The sequence below is a fragment of the Podarcis filfolensis genome, assembly GCF_964270895.1.
Source record: "Podarcis filfolensis genome assembly, chromosome: 14".
NCBI classification, from domain to species: domain Eukaryota; kingdom Metazoa; phylum Chordata; class Lepidosauria; order Squamata; family Lacertidae; genus Podarcis; species Podarcis filfolensis.
In genome coordinates this window covers 9,020,210-9,044,008 of record NC_139616.1, presented here as the reverse complement: position 1 = coordinate 9,044,008, position 23,799 = coordinate 9,020,210, and the positions used below count along the sequence as shown (strand labels likewise).

Sequence of the window (23,799 nt, the reverse complement as noted above, 5' to 3'; positions counted from 1 at the left end):
CAATTAGAAGGTCAGTGGTTTGACTCTCTGTGACGGGGTGAGCTCCCGTTGTTCTGTCCCAGCTCCTGCCAACCTAGCAGTTCGAAAGCATGCCAGTGCAAGTAGATAAATAGGTACCGCTGCGGTGGGAAGGTAAACGGCGTTTCCATGCGCTCTGGCTTCTGTCACGGTGTTCCATGGGCCAGAAGTGGTTTAGTCATGCTGGCCACATGACCCAGAAAGCTGTCTGTGGACAAACGCAAGCTCTCTTAGCCTGAAAGCTAGATGAGCGCCAGAATCCCATAGTCACCTTTGACTGGACTTAACCATCCAGGGATCTTTTACCTTTTTATCTACAGTCCCACCTACTGGGGGAGTCCAGGTGAGAGTCTGTTGCATCTTCTGAGTGAAGGCTGTGTATTTTCTGATCAGGTTATAGGACTGCGATGGATGGTTGTCTGTTGAGGGCGCAGGCACTAATTTGGCTGAACGTTTATTATTAATTTTCTGTTTCCACAGGTGATCTTGCAGAGGAGAGCCCAAAGATCGACACTGAAGCTTTATCACCAGACGGCTTGAAGTCAACAGATGCAACCAGATGTTTACAGGGCATGACAGCCCAGTCTCTCACCCAACACTTCGCAAGGAAGCATAAGCTAGGCAAAAAATATAGATTGGCTTCTTGTTTGCCCTCCAAGACCCGCCATCAAATAGATGATGATATGTCTCAGGGACCCTCCTCACTTTCTACCCAAAGGGACGCTGCATTAAAGGGACCAAAGTTGGAGCCTGAGAAAGATTCTGCCTCTGTGGCCTTGAGGACCAAAGGACTACCGCTTCACCCTAAGGCTGCGGAGCAGCTTTTGCCAGCCCTTAAACTCCCCGGGGCTCTTAAGGTGAAGCTGGCCAAATCGGATGACAGGAAAACAGCCAGTACCTCAAAGGATCTCCATCACTGTAAGAAATCTATGGTCCACATCAAATTCCAGAACGCCCTTCGAGATATCCAGGGGCCACCGGCCCCAAAAGCTGCACGCAAGAAGAGGAGAAAGCCGCCTTCAGTGCTCCTGAAGAGGTTCAAGCATCGGGCGCCGGGTGTTACAAAGGCCTACGCTTTGCCCCCTCAGTATCCGGACCTTGTTGGCAAGCGGATCAGGCACTTGTACGAGGAGAAGGACAAGACAGAAGCATGGTATCCGGGAGTGGTGCTGCGGATTCAGAAATACCACAAGAACCCTCTGAAGACAGTTTTCGCGGTGCAATATGACAGTGAGCCTGATTGGCAATATTACCTCGAGATTTTGCAGGACTATAAGAAAGGCTGGTTGGAGGTGGATGAGTGAGTGAGAGTGTGTGTGTGTTTGGTGTGGGTGGGGAAAGTGAGATAATGTCCAATTGGGTCATCCTGCTGGCAGATTGGAACCCCATTAGCAAGGTGCCTGAAAGCATAGCTATGTTCCATGGTCCTGGGCATCTCCCAGGCCTAATCTCCATGCATTTTGAAGAGGCTGATGAGGACTCTCTCCAGATGTTCCTCTGGTGGCGTGGAGCCCGCCAAATGCCACAGGGCTCCACATGTCTTCAGGAAACCTTGGCATATTGCGGTAGTTTGTGGTGGCAGCCATGTCAAAGGAGGAACATGGGAACAGGACGTAGAGTTCACAAGATGGCTTCTGTGCTCTTCCTCCCAGCACCAAAGCACACTGCGCTTGCTGCTGAATGAGGCAGCTGGCTACTGGTCTTTTAAAACTCCTCCGTTCAGGGTTGAGGTCCAGGTTTGAGGATGCCCTTGGTCTGTTTCCCACTGGTGGGCCTCCTCTTGTGTTGGTGGGCACCGGCAAGTATAGCTGGCCGCTGTGACAGACAGCTGTCACCCTTTAAATTTCCCACAGTGCTCCAGAGTGACAGCAGGTCAGGGGCATTGTGGGAAAGGAAAAGCTGCCTGGCACTGCTCAGAGGGCCAGTGAGAAAAAAGGAGGGGTGGATCCCTGGATCCCTTGCAAACCACGAGACTTCCGTGTATTCTGAAACGGTCCAGACACAATTCTTAAGCAATTGCCAGTTTGGGTGCTGGAGAGAAAAGATTTTGCTTGGCAGTTTGTAGTTCATTCTCCTTCCTGCTGCCTCCACACCCATGACAAAAAGAGAGAATCCAGCATTACTGGTCCAGGGGCACCAGAGGGCAATGAACTTCATCTGTGACCACTGGCCCTATTTGCTCACCCTGGTGAACAATAGCTAATGGTTCATTGTGAACACATTGATTTTAGCTGCTCTGCTACCCCTTGCTGTTGCAAGGAGAGAAACAAACCATGATCCCTGGGGATCAGCATTCTTGCCAACTAAGTCAGAGTAGATCCATTGAAATAAATGGACTTAAGTCCATTAATTTCAGCGGGTTGGCTTTGAATTGGACTAGCACTGGATCCAAGCCTATGTCCATGTCAAGAACCATGGTTTGTTTTGTTCAAAAACCAACCAACCATGGTCAGCACCTGAGGTTTGTTCATGGCTTATCTCTCGGGGGTTTGCTTGAGTGGAAAAAAGACCGCTATTCCATAGTTTGAGACATAATGCTATGCCCAGAATCATCAGTTTGTTTCTCCCAATGGGGTGCAAGAAAGCAGCCCAGATCATCATGTTCGCAGTAGAAGCCATTCACCCTGGTTTGCCACAAAGTGTGGATTGGGCCTGCAGTTCGGTTGATTTGCTTGTTGAGGCAGCAGGCAAGACTGGTGGGTGGGTGGAAGAGAGGAACGGATCCTTGCAGCATGGAGGCGGGAGCTGTTGCTGTACTAGCAGCTTCGTCTTCTTCCTACTTTCTTGAGGCCTCCAAAAAGAGATGGGCAGCACCTTTCAAGAGTCCTGCCTCCCCCACTGGCATTGCAGAAAGAGCTGAATTTCATGGGTTTCCTTTTCCTGTAGATGAATTTCACTCATGGGAGGTGCCATGCTACCTACCCGACTCTGGTTCTTTTTCTTTTTTTGATGCCTCTCTTGCCAAATTCAGTTGCTCAAACCATGCAGGTGAGGTGGAAGCCCAGTTTTCTGAGTTACTGAATACGCCTTCCATACAACAATACGTATGGATGCAAAGTATCACCGCACATAGAAAGCTAGCAGGCCATGGTTCTATTTCCCCCTGATGTGCTACTTTTCTAAGTGCGGCAGGTTTTTCCTTTTCTTTTTGAGGCTGGAGATTTGTGAAGCATTCAGTCTTGGTGGCCTCCACCCGTCACCATCAGAAGAGAATCAGCCTGGGAATAACTTCACCATTTCACCTGCTTTCTGTGATAACAGTGACCCATGCTTAATTCTAATGGGGACCACTTGATACATTTTTTTTTAAAAGACAGTTTCCCTCCTGTATATGTATTTAAAAAAAGGGAAGACAGGTTTGAAAAGTCCTGGTTTCTCCATAACGTCAGTGGGGACATGGCTCCTGTACTTAAATGTTTGGTTTTTTTGTGGCTTAAACTACCACATTTTAGAAATGTGACAGCTTGCCCTTTATAAGGAGTTGCTGCTGCGTTCAGATCTAATTTTTTTTTATTAAAGGCTTCAAATTTGGTACTTTATTTTTGTGCAGGTTTTCAAAGCAGTTCTTGGTACTGTTTGTGGACTTAAGATCATTTATTTTTTTAAAGAAGCTCTTGTGCATATTAAAGGGAATCGGAAAGGAAAGTATGAATGACAGATTAGCTCTGTCATGTGCAAATCGTCCAAGACACCTGAAGATGTGTTTGTGCTGGTGGCAAAATTACTGTTCTGAAAAAGAGACGTGAGGCAGTAATGGAAGATAGTTTTAAGGCAGGACTGTGGTGCTGCCCAGATGTTCTTGGGCTGCAACTCCCATCCGTCCCTGGCCATTGGCCATTCTATGAGAGTTGGGTGTCTAACAGCAGTTGGCCCTCTCCCTGCCACACATTGAAACTTGCAGCGGACTGGAAGGCTTTGGATATGACAAAGTCCCTTTCCAGCCAGCTCCGGACAGAATTCAGAGACTAGATGTGTGTACAGAACACAACACCACAAGCTGGGTCACAGAGGAAGCGATTTATCTTAAGCAAATCTTAGGCGAGGGATGCATCGCGATGCCCCTTGTGCTCATGTGATAGTATCTAGAGGCAGCACCGCTTGCCATTTTCTCCTCGTTATTGTTGTTGTTGCTATTGTCATTAATATTATTATTTCCGTGGTGCACTGAGTGTGCAGATCGGTTTGGAAAGGGGCGGGGGAAAGCCTGCTATTTCCCCACCTTGCAGTCCTGCCAGACAATTTAAAAAGGGGTCTTTTCTCCGCCTCATTTAGGTACTGTGCAGCCATTTGGAAACAAGTGTTTGATACTGTATATTTTGTACAGAGTTCCAACGAGAGCACCTTGGCCTTTTTATTTAAATAAAAAAAAGTTTTGTAAGGATACAATTTCTAAGAGGTGCTTCACCAAGATTAAAATGTTTGTTTTGGAACTGGTGTGTTGCTGTCTTCTCTTTGTGTGTTCATTCATCGTTCGGTTTAATAGCAGACCTCGGTGACTCTCTAGTCTAGTGCAAGTCTACACATATTTTTTTAAAAAAATCCCCCAAATGGCCTGTCATGAACTTGAATGCTTCCAGGACAAATAGAACATTGGAAGAGTCCATTGGCTGGTGCCAAACTGGGTCTTTGACCCAGGTGAAATAAAGCCCTATCGTTTCTTAATTTCTAGGATTTAGGGGGTGGGTCCCCGCCAAACATATAACATTATGAATAAAAAGAACACAACTGGCCTTTCTAGAACAGGGTTTCCCAAACTTGGGTCTCCAGCTAGACTACAATTCCCATCATCCCTGACCACTGGTCTGACTAGCTAGGGATGATGGGAATTGTAGTCCAACTGTTTTTTGGAGACCCAAGTTTGAGAAACCCTGGTCTAGAAATCCATGAACAACTGGCAGGTAAGGTACGGGAAGGAGAGCTTTTCCAGCCCAAAGACTGAACCCCCTTCCAGAAACACTTATAAATGTGTGCGTTGGGGAGGGGGCAAGAAACAATAGTGGGTGGAGGAAGTTGGCCTGGGAGACCAGGGTTCATATCCCCACTGAGCCATGAAGCTCACTACTTGGCCTAAAATGCAAACCATGTACAGCACCTTGAGCCCCTTTGAAGGAAAGGAGGGATAGAGATGCAACAAACAAACAAATAAACAAAACACTGCTTTTTACTCTGTTTTACTGGCGCTGTGGGTTAAACCACAGAGCCTAGGACTTGCCGATCAGAAGGTTGGCGGTTCGAATCCCCGTGACGGGGTGAGCTCCCATTGCTCAGTCCCAGCTCCTGCCAACCTAGCAGTTCGAAAGCACATCAAAGTGCAAGTAGATAAATAGGTAGCGCTCTGGCGGGAAGGTAAACGGCGTTTCCGTGTGCTGTTCTGGTTCGCCAGAAGCGGCTTAGTCATGCTGGCCACATGACTGTACGCCGGCTCCCTCGGCCAATAAAGCGAGATGAGCGCCGCAACCCCAGAGTCGGTCACAAATGGACCTAATGGTCAGGGGTCCCTTTACCTTTACTGTTACTTATATACATAACCAACCTGTTAGAAACAAAACCAGTATGCTAAAAGAAAAGCTTTTCAACACGTTGTGAACAAAACTATTCCCTTCCTGCAGGACAGGAACAAAATGTTTGCAGAAAACAAGTCTCACATGAGGAACGGGCAATGCAATAAAATGATAGCACCATTCACATTTGATGTATATAACAGCCAGGGGAAGGATCCCATCGGCAGGTCTGGGCACCTCTGGAAACACATTCCTAAAGGGAAGGGCGACCCATGTTTAAAATGGATTTTGGTCTTGTTTCTTTAGCTTTGTTTGGTTGGGGATTTCCCCCCCTTTGTTGTCTTGGCAGATTGGGGATAAGGTAGCTTCCAGTGTCACTAAGAGAATACATTTGCAAAGAGCTTGGAGAGTCACACCAATTATAAAATCCACCTTTATTAGGGAAACCAAAACAGTGACAATGTAAGTGTGCACACATTCAGATTTTCTTCTCTTTTTTAAAATTTAAATTGTAATTTTTTTAAAAAAAATTAAAATGATAAAATTATTAAAAATTTATTTAGCTTTTCAGATTTTAGAAATTTACAAACCATTATCCAATAACCAACATAAAAAGAGAATTCCGAAGAATATCCTGGACTTCCTCCCCTTTGTGGGTCCCTATATTAACCTTTTCCTCCTGCATCTTGTCTATTAATCCAAATCTACATACTGTATAATAACCAAAATTCAACATTAAACTACAAGTGTTATTCCACTCCTACTACTAATAATTTTAATTGTTTACAATGGTTTTTAAGGTGTTATATACTTTCCCCATTCCATATTAAAATTTTGGTCTTCCCGATTTCTGATTCTTCCAGTCATTTTTGCCATTTCTGCATAGTCCATCAACTTAATTTGCCATTCTTCTCTGGTAGGGACTCTCTCTTCTTTCCATCTCTGGGCTATTAACATCCAGGCACCTTCACTGTAAAAGTTTGGGTATATGGGTGGTAAACAATACAAAGGGTTGGGTGAGGGTGGTGGTGGTGGGATGGCTGATATTGGAGCCATAGAGCAGGGGTCCGCAAACTTTTTCAGCAGGTCCACTGTCCCTCAGACCTTGTGGGAGGCCGGACTATTTTTTTTTGGGGGGGGGAGAACGAATTCCTATGCCCCACAGATAACCCAGCGTTGCATTTTAAATAAAAGCACACATTCTACTCATGTAAAAACACCAGGCAGGCCCCACAAATAACCCAGGGATGCATTTTAAATAAAAGGACATATACTGCTCATGTAAAAACACGCTGATTCCTGGACCATCCAAGGGCTGGATTTAGAAGGCGATTGGGCCGGATCTGGCCCCCCGGGCCTTAGTTTACCTACCCATGACATAGAGGGAATTTGCATTCACACACAGTCTTAAGGTGGAATGCGGGGGTGGGGTGGAGTGGAAAACACCTCACAGAGCTTCATTTAAATGTGACATTGTCCCCCCTCCATTTCTGTTGTCTCTCTTGTCCAATGAAGCATTCTGGGAAACTCAAAAGCTTGCACACTTTATTTTGTAACAGCTTGGTTTGGAATTTGGAATTTTTCTACATGGGCTGACACAGCTACAGTTGCTTTTGGGTGACAAAAACCAGAAGCAACCATACTGGTCTGGGGGCAAAACACACTCTATAATAAAATTTACAAACAGGGTCTCTTCCATACCTAGTGTGAGAGCCAGTGTTGTGTAGCACTTAGTGTGTTGGATCGGGAACCTGGGAGACCAGGGTTCAAATTCCCCACTCAGCCGTGAAACTCACTAGGTGACCTTGGCCCAGTCACTTCTCTCAGCCTCACCCACCTCGCACGGTCGCTGTGAAGATAAAATGAAGAGAAAGTGAACCATCTTTGCCACCTTCGGTCCCTTGAAGGAAAGGTGGGATATAAATGCAACAGAAATAGATACAAATTATTACGCAACATATTATAAATACAAAACAATGCAAGATACAATGACAATGTGATCGACATACAAACTTTACAACTTTGTAACATGCTCCCTACCTTGCTACAATAGGCATGTCATTTACTGCTCTGGAATAGCTTAGTGGGGGGGGGGGGCAAAAGATTCCGGCATTGTGCGGGGGTGTGTGTGTGTTGGACTAGAATCATAGAGGTCCCTTTCAACATTATGATTCTGTTTACCCAGCTTTTGGTCAACGTGTAAAATGATTATAACATTCCAACACAGATTTTTTTTTTTTGTGGGGGCATTCTAACTTTTTCTCTGAAACTTTAGTTTTTGATTTAAAAAATGTACTCAATACCAGAATTATTATTTTTTGGAATGTGTTCAAGGCTAGGGTTTTTAAAAATGTGACAAACTGCTTAGATATTGTTGCTAAAAGTGGCCCGCAAATTGTTGTTATCAAGTAAAATATTCATTTGTGAAGGAAGTTATTTTATTTATTAAAAAATCTGTGTATACTACTCACTGACAGAAAATATCAAGATGGTGTACATCAGCATATACATATAAAATGAGATAAACACATTTTTCTCCAAAGCAACCTTCCCTTTCTTTTGGATTTAACACCCTGGAATGTCTAACAAGGAAGAAAGCTAGCTTGACTTGGTAAAATATGCTGAAAGACACGATGTTATTGTTGCATCCAAACAGCTGACAGCCTTTTTCTCTTTGTCTTGCAGTTTCCCCCATAAAAGACCTGTAGCAATGACTTTCCTTAAGGCTATGAACTTTGGAATCCCTCCTTGAGGCTGTTCTTTTAACAGGAGTGCCATTTGCAGCAATTAGCAGGTGATCTGCATTTTTTATTCGGCTCCATATTTCACCTCTAAACATCACATTTTACTTAAAGGCACAGGAGCCATATCCCACAGGAGCCCTACCCTGTTAATACATGCCCCCCCAACCAGGTTTGCTCAATAGAAGTCCTAGGAGGAAATGTGTGGCAAAGTCTACTCTAAACATCTGAAGGGCAGTAGGTCAGAAAAGGCCGTGGTTAGCAAGTTAGACCTGGTAGATCATCACTTGACTATGGAGCTCATTGGCTGACATCTCTCTCAGCCTAACCTACCACATAGGGTTGTTGTGGGGGAAATTAAATTAAAGCCCCTGGTGTAAGAGAAAGATAAAATTGCAAAATCCATCTCCTTGGCTGATTTAATTATTTGTGAAAGTACTCTGCAATAGGCATCGAGGAAGTCCACAGAGAAGTCAGTGCTTGCTCCTGCTGCTTAAAAACACAGCAGCAGGAGCAAGCAGGTTTTAAAAAAACCAGAAGCATTTTTACTTGTTATTATAGGTCAGGACATTAATAGGCAAGATGTTAAATTATTTTTATATTCAATAACTGCAGCAAGAGTATTGTTAGCCCAGAAATGGAAACAAGAAGAAATTCCGACGAAAGAAGAATGGCAGATGAAATTAATGGACTATGCAGAATTGGACAAAATGACAGGAAGGATTCGAAACCTGCGGGACCAGAGATTTACAGAAGATTGGAAGAAGTATATGAATTATTTGAAGAGCAACTGTAATCAGCAAATTACACTAGAAGGACTACAAGAAGTTTTGTAGGGAGAAATATACGAAGTGTTACAAAGTAGAAAAAGATAGAGATATTGGTTATGAGTTTGAAATGTAATAGGGAAGATAAGAAATGCATACTGAGAGATTAGATTGGAAAATTTTCAGACAGGATTGATGGAAGTCAAAAATTTCAATAAGATGTAAAAGTATGTTTAATTACTGTTGAAAATGATATGTTAAAAAAACTAATAAAAATTATATTAAAAACAACAACAAAAAACACAGCAGCACAAAAGTTGGCAACACTGTACTGTTCTTACTCTTACGCATATGTTCTGTTACAGTGTCGCTGTTGTGATGGTTTTGCAACCCGCATGTTGCTTTTCAGTACCAAAGTTTCAAGGCGGTTTACAGCAGCTTTTTCGGAAGACTGGAGCACAGCAAAACGTATCTGGCTCCTCTTCCTCCTCATGAGTAAAACCTGCTCAGACAGCCGGGGAGGCGTCAACACCAGAAAAAAAACGACCCGCCGGGTGGCCGCGATTGTTTTGCAAAACCTTTGTTGAGATGGACCCACCTTAGGCCTGGAGGCGATTATCTCCTGCAAAAAGGTGTTAATTGGGTTTGCAACCTGAAGCAGGCATTGGGTTTCTGGGAAATCTCAGTCTCCGCCCCTCCAGGGGCAAATGCAATAACAGGAGGCGCGGAGGAGCAGGCTGGGGTGCAAGTCTTCGTTTCTGTGCTTGGATTAGTTCCTTGCAGGTAAGTAAACGGCGGCGGTATTTTCTGTGAAATGGGTCGAGGGGAGGGAGTAGGCGACCTGATTTGCTCTAGCCCTGTCTCAAGAACTCCCTCTTCCCAATCTGCTCCCCCTTCTAATAATAACTATAATAAATGAAGGACGATGATGGCCTGCAGTTTAATGCTGTGCTGTCGTTGGAGCAGTATTGAACTGGGCTGAATTGCCCTTATCTTTTTAACGGGTGGTGGTGGTAGAGGAATATTCTAAGTCAGTGAACAAGCTGGCAAATGCAAACTCCTTGCCACGCCTGTAAGGCTGCCCAGAAAGATAGTTCAGAGAGATGCAGCTTCTACAAATCGCGAGGTAAGGAGTGCCAGGTTCAAATCCCCCACTCAGCTGGGTAAAGGCGTGTTGGAAATTTGCTTCTCGCCTAACCTACCTCACAGGGTTGTTGAGAACTGAGGAAGGAGGATGAGCACCATCGGGACATGTTGTCTTGAGCTTTTTTGGAAGACTTGTTGTTGTTGTTTAGTCGTTTAGTCGTGTCCGACTCTTCGTGACCCCCTGGACCAGAGCACACCAGGCCCTCCTGTCTTCCACTGCCTCCCGTAGTTTGGTCAAACTCATGCTTTGAGAACACTGTCCAACACTGTCCAACCATCTCATCCTCTGTCCTCCCCTTCTCCTTGTGCCCTCAATCTTTCCCAACATCAGGGTCTTTTCCAGGAAGTCTTCTCTTCTCATGAGGTGGCCTAAAGTATTGGAGCCTCAGCTTCAGGATCTGTCCTTCCAGTGAGCACTCAGGGCTGATTTCCTTCAGAATGGATAGGTTTGATCTTTTTGCAATCCATGGGACTCTCAAGAGTCTCCTCCAGCACCACAATGTCTTTGTCCATGGAGTTTTCTTGGCAAGGGATACTGGAGTGGCTTGCCGGTTCCTGTTCCAGCTGGATAATGTTTGGTCAAAACTCTCCACTATGACCTGTCCATCTTGGGTGGCCCTGCATGGCATAGCTCATAGCTTCTCTGAGTTAATCAAGCCCCTTCGCCACAGCAAGGCAGTGATCCATGAAGGGAAGACTGGAGCACACCAAAACATACCTGGCTCCTCTTCCTCCTCCATTGAAGTTTAGGGCCCGCACTTGCCTTGCAATTGTTGTAGAAAAATTTGGGGTTGGCTTTTGCAGGGCATTGCCTTTGTTCTTTTCTCTCCTGTCGAAAAAAAAAAGGGGGGGGGGGACTCTGTTGCAACAGGAAAATAAAGATCTTCCTGGTTTTCCTTCTGCTGGTTCCTGCCTCCATCCATTCTTTCACCCATCACGGACTTAGGGGACTCCGAGTCCCTTGGGGAGTTGGGCAGCAAAAGCTAACCTCAGTTGGCACCAATTCCTACATCAATTCCTAGGGGCAATGAATGCCAAGCTTTGAAAGCCTTGATGGGTCTCCCCTCCCCCTCTCTTCACCTTCCTCCTTCTCTCCACCTTTTGTTTGCTATAGGTTGGTTTGTGAGCCACAATGTTCTAACTTGGAGGCAACATCTAAATGTATTTGGACTACAACTGTCACCAGCTTCTGTTGCCAGGATCAGTGGTCTGGGATGAAGGGGTTTGCAGGAGGGCACCATGTTGGCCACCCCTGCCAAAGATGGGGCATCTGGGCCTGAGATATGTTGGGCTCCCCGTCATCCTTGACCATTGTTCTTGCTGATGGCAGGATCTGGTAACATCTGGAGGGCAAGGGTTGAGGCTGGCCTGCCACAAGGGGCCTTAAGGCTGGGTGCAGAGTGTTGCCTGAATGGGATCCTTTGTGTGAAACAGAGAAGGAAGCCAGCTAGCCAGAATTGATGGGGAATTCGGATGAGGGCAACACACACACACACACACACACGCACACACGAGTGTGAAGGCACTTCCTTGCATAAGCAAAAGGGGGGACAAAAAATATTGAGCCTAATATTTGCACAATCTTTGTACTATCCCGTAAATTGGTGCATGGGCTGTACCTGCTTAAGTCTGTATTTGCATGATTTGGTGTGCTTGTATGCAGGGCTGGATTAACCAGTAAGCGAAATAAGCACATGGTTAGGGCATCAAGGGAAGGGAAGCACTCCAGAAATTTTCCATTGCCAGATTTACCATGGACTAGATGGTGCAGCTGAACAAAAATAAACATTATTTATAGAAATATAAACTTTATTTTCCATCTTACTGTAGGTTTTGCTTCATTTTGAAAAAGAAAATTTTATTTTACGATTTATTATTGTTTATATTTTGAATTGGATATCTGTGGGCCCCCCAAAATCTTTGAAGTACAAGCAGGCATAGGCAAACTCAGCCCTCCAAATGTTTTGGGACTACAACTTCCATCATCCCTAGCTAACAGGACCAGTAGTCAGGGATGATGGGAATTGTAATCTCAAAACAGCTGGAGGGCCGAGTTTGCCTATGCCTGATTTAGGGCCTCTAAAGGTCTTCATCCAACCCTGCCTGTATGCCCTAAATAAATCCTGCCATGGGTGAGCCCTACTCTAGCCTTTTGCCTTCTTATGTGTAGGGAGTCTTCTTTCTCCCCCCCCCCCCCGCCCCAATTTCATCAGTTTGCAGGGTGCTTCCCAGGCAGCAAAGGTAGAGCCACATCAAATAGTGCTTTAGTACAGTGGTACCTTGGGTTAAGAACTTAATTCGTTCCGGAGGTCCGTTCTTAACCTGAAACTGTTCTTAACCTGAAGCACCACTTTAGCTAATGGGGCCTCCCACTGCCGCCATGCTGCCAGAGCACGATTTCTGTTCTCATCCTGAAGCAAAGTTCTTAACTCAAGGTACTATTTCTGTGTTAGTGGAGTCCGTAACCTGAAGCGTCTGTAACCCGAGGTACCACTTTATTTGTACTGAGCTTATTCAAGTTTCCGAAAGTGCCACACAAGCTTTGTTCTGGCTGCTATCCTGCCAACAGCTCTAATGATTATCCTTCTCCTGACTCCATATTGTAGATGGAGGGATCTGAGGCTGAGAGCAGCTTGCTTCAAAGAGCTCCTGGTGGACAGCAGATTTGAGCCAGGGAATTCTGATTCTTAGGTCAGGTGTTTTATTCATTTTTAAAAAATAAAAATTAATTTCCCAAAATTTGACATATACAATAGTCAAACAACCAAAACAAAAAGAGAATTCAATAAATTCCCATGGACTTCCCGCCTTCCTTTTGTGGATTCTTACGTTACCCCCCCCCATTTTCTCTATTAATACAATTCTATTAAATCTCCATTAGAACCATAGCCCAATGTTCAAGTATTATTCCAATCCTACTGATAATTTTAATTGTTTACTATGATTTTTAAGATAAATTATGGATTTCCCCCATTCCTTATTAAAATTTTGGTCTTCCTGATTCCTAATTCTTCTGGTCATTTTTGTTATTTTGGCATAGTCCATCAATTTAATCTGCCTTTTTTCTCTGGTAAGGGCTCTGTTTTCCCTGGGCAGCTGTGGGCACATACATAAATAGTCTCTTCTGGTTCCTTAGTATTTTGGCACCTAGAATTCTTAGAAGAAAAGCTTCAGGGTTTTGTTTTGTTTTTTAAAGAAAAAGTTATTTTAAACATTTTTTTCCAGTTCATTATTATCATCTCCCAAAATTATTTTACTACCTTACAAGTCCACCACGTGGTAAAAGGTGCCTTTTCTTCTTCTTACATTCCCAGCATGTATTTGACTTTTCTTTATACATTTTAGCTAATTTGCTAGGGGTTAAATACGAGCGATACATCATTCTTATATAATTTTCTTTCAGAGTATAACATACAGTGATACCTCGGGTTAAGTACTTAATTCGTTCCAGAGGTCCATTCTTAACATGAAACTGTTCTTAACCTGAAGCATCACTTTAGCTAATGGGGCCTCCTGCTGCCGCCGCACCGCCGGAGCATGATTTCTGTTCTCATCCTGAAGCAAAGTTCTTAACCTGAAGCACTATTTCTGAGTTAGCGGAGTCTGTAACCTGAAGCGTATGTAACCCGAGGTACCACTGTACTGTAAACTTTAAATTCCAGTTCCATAACTTCTCCCATGCTGCAAGTTTTTTTTTTTATGAAATATTTATTAGGATTTTCAAATTCAATACAAAAGAAATAAAACAAAAAACAAAAAAACCAAAAAAATAAAAAAGGAAAAATTTAAAAACACATAAAATTTACAATTCCATATTTTCATTACCATATTTCCCAGACTTCCCCACACTTCCCCTTCTTGCATTCCAATTCAAGTTGTTTGTTCAACAAGTTCTTTACCATGCTGCAAGTTGTATATTATGTCCAAAGTCCCTTGCCCAGTGTATCATAACTGATTTGACCTGTTCGACTTTCGCATGCTGTTCTAATACTAATTTATACATTTTAGAAAGCAATTTAGTCCTATTCTCTAACAGCTCTTTTTCAAAGTTAGAGGTTTCATTAGAAAAGTCTTTCTTTTTGTCCATCTTAAAGATATCATTAAGCTGATGGTATTGTAACCGATAAGTTAATAGTCCTCTTATATCTTCCAACCTCTTTAATTTTAATTCATGTTCTACTTCCATTAATGCGGGACGCGGGTGGCGCTGTGGGTAAAATCTCAGCGCCTAGGACTTGCTGATCGTATGGTCGGCGGTTCGAATCCCCGCGGCGGGGTGAGCTCCTGTCGTTTGGTCCCAGCTCCTGCCCACCTAGCAGTTCGAAAGCACCCTTCAGTGCAAATAGATAGATAGGTACCGCTTCATAGCGGGAAGGTAAATGGTGTTTCCGTGTGCTGCGCTGGTGCAGGCTCCCCAGAGCAGCTTTGTCACGCTGGCCACGTGACCCGGAAGTGTCTTCGGACAGCGCTGGCCCCCGGCCTCTTAAGCGAGATGGGCGCGCAACCCCAGAGTCGGTCACGACTGGCCCGTACGGGCAGGGGTACCTTTACCTTTACCTTTACTTCCATTAATAATTCTTTATCAGTTGCCCAATCAGTTCTCTCTCTCTTTTAAGGGAGATATCACCTCCAGTGGGGAAGCCACCATGGTGTTTTTTGTTTTAATAAAGTTAGGCGTTTTAAACAGTGCATCATCTCAGCTTTTCATTAGGTAGCTAACTAGAAATGGCTGGCATCCATTTGCCTCATCTTCAAATAGTGTGATTAATAAAGCATGATTTGGTGCCAATGCCATTAGTGCATATAGAATGGAAGTAGTCTGATGGGGGAACTGTGGTCTTGCAGAGAGTTAATCCCTCTCATTGAGGGATGTTTAGGTCAGGGGTCAGCAAACTTTTTCCGCAAGGGGCCGGTCCACTGTCCCTCAGACCTTATGGAGGGCCAGACTATCTATCATCTTTCTTTCTATCATCTATCTATCTATCTATCTATCTATCTATCTATCTATCTATCTATCATCTATCTATCTATCTATCTATCATCTATCTATCTATCATCTATCTTCTATCTTCCTATGCACACTGTGAGAGGGGCAAGTAGTCCTCCTCTCCACCCCAGCCCTGGCCCCCTTCTCGGTTTCCTGCCAGCCTCATTCGCCGAAGGGCTGGTGGCAGTGGCGCGAAATGGGCTTCCTCCCTGCCTAGAGGAAGAAATAATAATAATAATAATAATAATAATAATAATAATAATAATTTATTATTTATACCCCACCCATCTGGCTGAGTTTCCCCAGCCACTCTGGGCGGCTCCCAATCAAGTGTTAAAAACAATACAGCGTTAAATATTAAAAACTTCCCTAAACAGGGCTGCCTTCAGATGTCTTTTAAAGATAGGATAGCTGCTTATTTCCTTCACATCTGAAGGGAGGGTGTTCCACAGGGTGGGCGCCACTACCGAGAAGGCCCTCTGTCTTGTTCCCTGTAACCTCACTTCTTGTAGTGGGGGAACCTCCAGAAGGCCCTCGGTGCTGGATCTCAGCATCCGGGCAGAACGATGGGGGTGGAGATGCTCCTTCAGGTATACAGGACTGAGGCCGTGCTGTGCTTACCTTCTCAGGGGCTGCTGCCGCCACCACCGCTGCTGCTTCTTCTTTTCATGAAGCAGGTAGACAGAGTGAGCTTGTCTGCTCCGCTTTCTGGCCCACAGGAGCACCAGGGTGGTGACGGCGATGGGAGGAAGAGGCCGAGTGGCGGTGGCTCTGCCAATCAAATGCCATGCCTGGTTTACCTCAGCTCAGCACGGGGATGTCTCTGCCAATCAAATGCCACTGAGGTAAACCAGGCGCGACGTTTGATTGGCAGAGCCACCGCCGCTTGGCCTATTCCTCCCGTTGCCATCGCCCGGAGTCTCGGCTTCGAGATGGGTTCTGGCTTTGGGGTGCTGGCCGGATTTAGGACCCAGGTGGGCCTGATCCTGCCTGGGGGCCATAGTTTGCCGACCCCTGGTTTAGAGTAAATAGTAGCTGAGGGCCCACCCTACAACTTTAATGGCTTGCTCATGGTTGCATGTGGGCAAGCCCTCAGAATGCAAGTCTAGAATGGTGTTTCCCAAACTTGGGTCTTCAGCTGTTTTTGGACTACAACTCCCGTCATTCCTAGCTAGCAGGACCAGTGGTCAGGGATGATGGGAACTGTAGTCTCAAGACAGCTGGAGACTCAAGTTTGGGAAACGGGGGTCTAGAAGAACTTGAGGAGGTAGTTGTAATATCTTGTGATGAGGAAGAACTGTTCCTTGAAGCCTTGTTGTATCTTCAGCAGTCTGTGGTAGGGATGGGGAAATGGGATGGGCAGTGGGGGAGCTCAGGACCCAATCCGTTGGCCTGTATTGTTGTTTCCAGTCTCCTCAGGCAGCCCCTTCCCCTAAGTACACCTCAGTTGCTTTGAAGAGGTCCTTTGCCTCTGGGTCTTGGTGTGAGCAGCAGAGCATAAGCTGAGGGGCAGCCTTCCCCTGCCAACCCTAGTGCCCTCGAGATCGTTTGGATGACAACCAATGGCAGCTGTCATCCTTTCAGATGGGGGTCTCTCCTAGCCCTACCTGCAATGCTGGGGATTGAACCTTCTTCATGCAAAGTAGATGCTCTACCACCCGTTCCCCAAGTGTGCTATGGCCTTGGCTGTCACTTCATGTTTGTGAGTGTGCAATTTAGATTGGGGAAAACTAGGTGGGTCCCATTTGGTCAGGGGTGGGGAACTTGTGGCTCTCCAGATGTTGTTGGGCTGCAGCTCCCATCATCCCTGATCGCTGACCATGCTGACTGGGATTGGTGGGAGTCCAGCAAAATCTGGAGGGCCAGAGGGAGCTGTCTTATTCCAACCTTGCACTTAAGTACGTGCTTAGTAGCAATGGGTGACCAGGAATTGCATGTAGGCGAGTGAGCAGGCTGGCACAGCATGGATGGAGCATTGCACCCATCCTCTGTGCTTGGCATAGAAATCAAATGGGCTTCTAGAAGAGGGAAGTCCTCTCTTCTGTTCGGACTAGTACTTTTTCTTAATCTATCCTGCCTTTCTTCCAAGGAGCCCAAGGTGGCATATATGTGGATCTCCCTCCACTCCCCATTTTAGCATCACAACCCCTGAGAGGTAAGTTGGACTGGGAGACAGTGACTGGTTTGAGGTCACCTAGTGATCTTCATGGTTGAGTGGGGGTTTGAACCGTTGTCTCCTAGGTTCTAATCCAGTGCTCTAAACCAGGATTTCCAAAACTTAGATCTCTAGCTCTTTTTGGACTACAATTCCCATCATCACTGACCACTGGTCTTGGTGGCTAGGGATGGTTGGAGTTGAGTTTCCAGCTGTTTTTGAACTACAAGTTTGGGAAACCCTGCTCTAACCACTGCTCCACACTGGCTTTTATGAGTGGGCAGAGCTGGTGTCCTGATCCCTTGGCCCATTCACACAATTTACCCCATATTCTAAAATGATGGGGAATATGCTTTTAAAATCCATTTTAATGAGCCTTTTTTCCATGGAGCACAGGTGTTGCTGCCATCCAAAGTAAGGTGATTGGACAGCAGAGAGACTTCTCAGTGATGGCACCCATCTGCAGAATCCCTTGCATGGCTGGTGCTGTTCTGGCTACAAAATGTGGATCCTTATTAGCTTATAGGATTTATAATTTAGGAGAACTACTGTTCTCATACTTTTATTCCTGATTAAATAAATCATCTCTTCCTTCCAGTTCACAGTCAAGCAACCATGATGGGGTTTTTTATGATAAGTCAAACAACAGGACCACCTGGTGGCAAACTGGCCCCTTCCGGAAGCTCAAGTAAAGCCAGGAGAACATCCTCATACTTTAATTTGGGTTTGGCAACAACTGCCCAAAGACAGACATGGCAAACTGTCTTGTCCATCATTCCTCTTCTTTTTGCCAGCACTGCTGCTTATAACGAAAGCTATTTAGCTGCGACTTACCAGACTCCACCTGGCACAAAACCAGGGTCTTCAGATTCCTTGCCTTTCCAGAACGTTACTGATGGGCAGCAGTTGACTAGGCAAGACTTGCAAAATTGGTCTGACAGTGGCCGACCACGTTTTCCTGCTACAGGGAGAGATCTGTATACTGCAAACTTATCGGCCAGCACGGCTGGCACTGTTGACTGGTCCTTTGTTGCAAATACCCAGTGGGATTCAAGTAATGTCTCTGGAAATATGGAGTTAAACTTTAGTGAGCAAGGACCCCTGAGTGTTGACTCCACTGTCTTGAAGATGGACGAGAACAGTTCTAATGTTCTGGACCTTGCAACTTCACTCGCGCCTGATTCTACAAGCATTTCTCTTAAGCTTGCTTCTAAAGGGATTGGGCAGCTAGAAATTACCACGGCACCTCTGTCTCTCATATCACAAGCAGTAGGACCTGAAAAAATGGAGACTGCGTACACCATAAGGGTAACTCCTACATTGTCCCCAATATTGCCTCTTCTAGACATGAGCAGCTCCTTGCCGTTGGATCCAAATACAACACACCAGTCTGCACCTGCTTTCCAAAATACTGCTGCTACTGATCAGCCAACTGCTGCTGACACTGTGGTCTTAACTTCAAGAAGCCCACTTGCTCTGGAGCACATCACCAGGGATGCGCAGGGACTACATGAAACGTTGTTGTCTTCAACTGAAACGGTCTACAAAACCAGTATACGTAGGATAATGGCTGAGTATGCTGGCACAGCTACTTCTACCCATAGTGACTTCCTCAGTGAGCAGTACAGGAAGAAAGACCTAACATCTGCAGGTTATGAGACACTGCATACCACTCATCAAGATTCAATGACCTCTTCTGTTGGAACAACTTCTCCTGGAACCACTAATATAAGGATGAAATTTCTCCACCCAAGTAGTGGGCATGCATCCCATAGTTCTCTGGCTTCCATGCTGCACACTCCTGCCAATACCTTGCCTGATTCTTCTTCACAGTCTTCTGGTGCAAGTTCACATAAGGCTGACTCTGAGCCAAATGTTGTGTCCAATGCCCAGAAACTTGATACCACTGAATCAATGAGTAGAGGGCCCCCCACAGCTGTTCCTCTAACTTTGTCCCAGTCTTTCCTCTGGCCCTCACTTAGTCATTCAAATGAAGCTTTGCCAGCTGTTACTTTCCCTGCTTTTACAACTTTGGCAGGCTTCACAGGCTCTAGAAAGTCCAGAGGGTTTCCCACTCCGCAGCAGCTTGAACTCCTAAGCACTGGCTTTTCTCCACATAGACCTATCCCCATGACTACAGAGTCTCCTTTTGTGTCTTCACTGTCGGCTGACACTGATGGAGCCCATGTCAATCCAGAGAACTACACTGAGGTCCCTCTGAATTCAGTCTTCCCTTATTGGGAGGGTAAGGGCACAATCCTGCCCATCCATAGCTTACCATCTACAGCTGCTCTGACTAGCTCTTCAAGCCAACCAACAATGACAGAGTCCACCATGAACAGGTCCCCGTGGTCCAAAGCTAGAAATCCTACTTTACCTGTTTCTCATAGTTTGACAGCAGTGTCTTCTGCTGATGTGGCTCATGGCAGTGTTAACAAGCTGGCTTTGGAGACTACTACACATATTCCTCATTCATCAGCAGATGGGGAGGCAGCGTTCAGCCTTTCTCTTGCCGCTATGTCACTCGGCCTTGGCACTCATGCAGCAACTGGCCTGTCTGTTGGATCCCAGAGTTCTCGGATGAAAGAGCAGGTCACATCTCTGCCGCCATCTCCTAGTACTACTGAAGAGGACTCTTTAGCCACTGTTGGGGTGAGAAGCACTTCTGCAGGCGAAGAAGCTAGGCTGGAATTTAAGGAAGACCCCTCTCCTGTACCACAGGAGCTTATTGGTTTCAATGAGGCCTCTACACATGGCACCATCTCAAACAGCAAAAGTGGCACGACCAACTTTGGCATTAGTTCCCCACCCTGGCAAGCTTCAAGTTCTTCACTTGGCACATTGCATGCTGGGGATGCTGAAGCAGGATATAATGTTGGTCCACTGGAAGGTGTAACCAACACTGCCAGTTACAGGGAGCCCCATAAAATAACTGCTGCTGCTCAACTGATGCCTATGTTCTCCTCGGAGGTCCCACTGATGGCTTCAGGAGGTACTCCAGCTGAAGACTTGGTCTTTAGCTTAACTTCTGCAGAGTCCCCAGTTCAGCTGACAGATGAGCACCATGCTTTGCCCAGGAGGAGGAGTGGATTGATGCCAACCCCTTCTCCAAATTCTACCTCTCTTGCCACGTCGAGGGTTGTGCTGAAGTCCAAGGAGCCTTCTGAGCGAGAGACTCTAACAGTGTCCTCGACCACAAAGATGGCTAATGATTCCACTGTGCACACATTTACAGCAAGAAGTGACACTATGCGCTTCTCTAGCCCATACCTAGAAACAGCAGAGGCTACCCTGCCAAATAGAGATGTTTCTGATGGTACGGTACATGCTGATCTCTCTACAGGAGATGCTACAACCAGGTCTGCAGCAGAATTTCTCAGTGTGACTTCCCAGGGATGGAAGCTTGCCATTCCAACATCATCTCATGCCACAGCTTCACATGGAAACATAACAGAATCAGGAAGATTTTTGGTCATTCCAACCCGTGGGTCTGTATCTACAAGCTCTATCTCAATGGGCTCCTCTAGGAGCAGCGTCCCTGAGTCAATTTTGAAGATAAATGATGAGGCTACTGAGGGCCCAATGAGCAGGTGGAAAGAGCAGGGGACACCTACCAACACAATGCTGCCCGTTGCATCCAGTGCAGAAGCATGGACACATGATTTGAAAGCCACCGCTTCTTCTCAAACAGCAGCTAACACTACAGATACAACCACACTTTTGTCTACAGGGGCCTCTGAGGTTGACTTCAATGTCTCTGCTGTAGCAACTACACTGGGGACCATACTAGGATACAAGATCACAGATGCCTTTACTGTCCCACAAGTAGTTAGCACAATGGCTTTGCACACTGGCAGCTCAGGGTATGAAAGTTCCACTGCCTCTCAAGGCCCTGCATATCTGTCTCTCCCAGAGACCACATCTACCCAGGCTGTCCCTGTGTCATCTGTTACAACAGATCTGCTGACTAGCCCAAGAATTCTTTCTGGTGAGTTGTCAAGAGCAGCTTGCAGGAATGCCCCTTGTACAGTGAGCACCATCCCATCATCTTTCACTCTGTCTCAACGTGCATCAACGCAGATTCCCACTACTACCCAAGCACTCATGACTAGAAAACTTTTGGTTACTCTACTGGGGTCAACAGATGCCATGAAGAATGGGACCAGTGCAGTTCTTGGCACCAAGAAGACCATCCCTGAGCATCTGATAAGCACAACTACACAAATGGTGTCTGGAAACCAAGACGGCAACACTCCAAAGCATCCAGTGTCAAAGTTCGAGGCTCCAGCACTGAGCCAGTTCACCAGGAAGGAGAGTTTGACCTGGAGAACATCTACGCCACCTGTTTTGGCTGTGCATAATCTGCCTCTGCAGTTCCGTCTCATTGGAATTGATTATGAAGAATCCTTGCAGAATAAGTCCTCTCAAAGCTACAAGAAGCTGGAGAAAGAAGTAAAGTTGACTGTAAGTATTCTAGACAATGGTTTAAAAAAAACAAACACTACCACACCTATTTAACTGACTTTGGATCAGATTTTGGTGCATTTTTTACATTATCACTGTGGTAATCTACCCTTCCACCACTTTGTCCTACAGGATTGTTGGTGGTGGGCCCTCTACCCATGGGTGAGGCCAACTCTAGGAATCCGTACTATTCTTTTTATGCCTCTTGAGTCAATTACTTGCACAATTGTACAGCAGATCTGCAACTTACGTGCATTTAACTTGCGCCCACTCAGCTTTATGCTCTTGGCAATTAATTTTTTTAAAGAGGGCCAGAAAGCCTACTGTACAACTATAAGATCTACACTTGTTGCTCTTCTCTCTTTGTGCTCTGGCTCTTCTGAAACTGGCAAGTGGCCCCTGGAAAATTGCCTAGGAGGGAACATCCCCCTTGAACTGGAAAAGGTTCTCCACCTCTGCTGTTAAGGCGAAAACAGCATCGTTATGTGTCTGGTCCAATTTGTCTCTTTCTGTCCAGGAAGAGCAAACACTGAGCTTCATCTCCATCTGCTTGTTTGTTCTGTGGGAACTCTGCATTCTAAATGTTCTTCTGGGCAAACAGTCCCTGCACAAATAAGCATCTTTGTGTTCTGCTTTCAGTTAAACAAGATGCTATCTACCTATGAGACCTTTCTTCAAGCAACCATTCTCCGCTTCTTGTAAGTTACTCTTTATCGACCACACTGTTGTGTTTCCAGAGAGAAAAAGGTTGGCCTGTTCAGAAAGTACCTGGCTTTCATTTCTTGAGCATTATCACACATCGCTTAGCTGTGAACTTAGGATTCACCTTCAATGTAGAAAAAGGCCTTTTTTTGAGGTGCACTTCAAGCTGAGAGAAAGAAAGAACTAATTCATTCCTCATCCATGTTTCTTGGTGCAACTTGACCTACACTCTTCAGCAGGTCACTGCTATACATTTCAAGCTGTAGCCTAGCCTACCACTTTAAACACTTGCAGCTTCCCACAAAGAATCCTGGGAATCCATTTGTTAAGGGTGCTGTGAGATGTTCAGAGACCCTCTTCCCCTCATTGAGCTACAATTCCAAGAGGTTCCTGGGAAGAGGGCTTGATTGATACGCCACTCTAGGAACTGCAACATGGTGAGGGGAAGAGGGATCTGCTAACCACTCTCAACGCCCATAACAAACGACAGTTCCCAGAATTCTTTGAGGGAGGGGGAAATCACAACTGTATTAAGTAATACATTATTGCTTTGAGTGTATAGAGCAGGTGGGTCTTCACCACCAATGCGCCTGTGAATTACCTCCAAATACCATTGGGTGGTTTGGAAATGCAAGTGGCACTAAGACATGGAGGATCTGAACCAGACTTTCTCACCCAGATACTGCTGGATTGCACCTCCAGTCAGCCTTGACCATTGCCCACACTGGCTTTGCTGATGGGAGCTGCAGTTCAAAACATCTGGAGGGGCACCAGGTCTAAACAGAGGCGGACGAATAAAGGAGGCCCATGCTTACCAGCTCCATCCTAACCGTCACACATTCAATGGGGAAGTCTCAATTTTCTCATTCGGTTGATCAGGCGTAGAGTTCTCCCCAAAGTTGGGGAGCCTGCATAATGGGAAGAGTCTATATGTAAATAACAGAATCAGATAAGTGCTGGAAGTGCAAAGAGGCGGAGGGAACGTTCTTTCATATCTGCTGGACATGTAAAAATGTAAAAGAGTATAGGGAAATGATTTATAATGAATTTTAAAAAATGTTTAAAATTACTCCCCCCCCCCCCCAAAAAAACAGAGTCCTTTCTGTTGGGAATAACACAGACTGAAATTCCCAGGTGTCAGAAAAGGTTCGTTATGTATGCCACTACTGCGACCTGTGTTTTGTTAGTTCAGAAATGGAAAATAAGCGAGGTCCCACTTAAAGAAGATTGGCAACTTAAGTTAACAGAATATGCGCAACTTGCAGATTTAACATATAGAATAAGAGAATAAGAACATACGTTTAGAGAAATATATGGA

At 45.5% G+C, this 23,799-nt stretch overlaps 1 protein-coding gene and 1 long non-coding RNA gene across 5 annotated transcripts in view; one reads left to right on the top strand and one right to left on the bottom strand.

The window, feature by feature from the left end:
- Window positions 1-4,448, top strand: part of LOC310749381 (uncharacterized protein C15orf39 homolog) — a 49,955-nt gene extending 45,507 nt beyond the window's left edge. For all 4 annotated transcript variants that reach the window (XM_083586178.1, XM_083586177.1, XM_083586176.1 and 1 more), the window contains one exon: window positions 499-4,448. In XM_083586178.1, the coding sequence (XP_083442304.1) occupies window positions 499-502 (4 nt within the window). In that variant the 3' untranslated portion in view covers window positions 503-4,448. The remainder of the gene's footprint in view (window positions 1-498) is intronic.
- LOC310749827 overlaps window positions 1-23,799 on the bottom strand; it is a 285,263-nt gene that overhangs the window by 140,409 nt on the left and 121,055 nt on the right. The window lies entirely within an intron of this gene.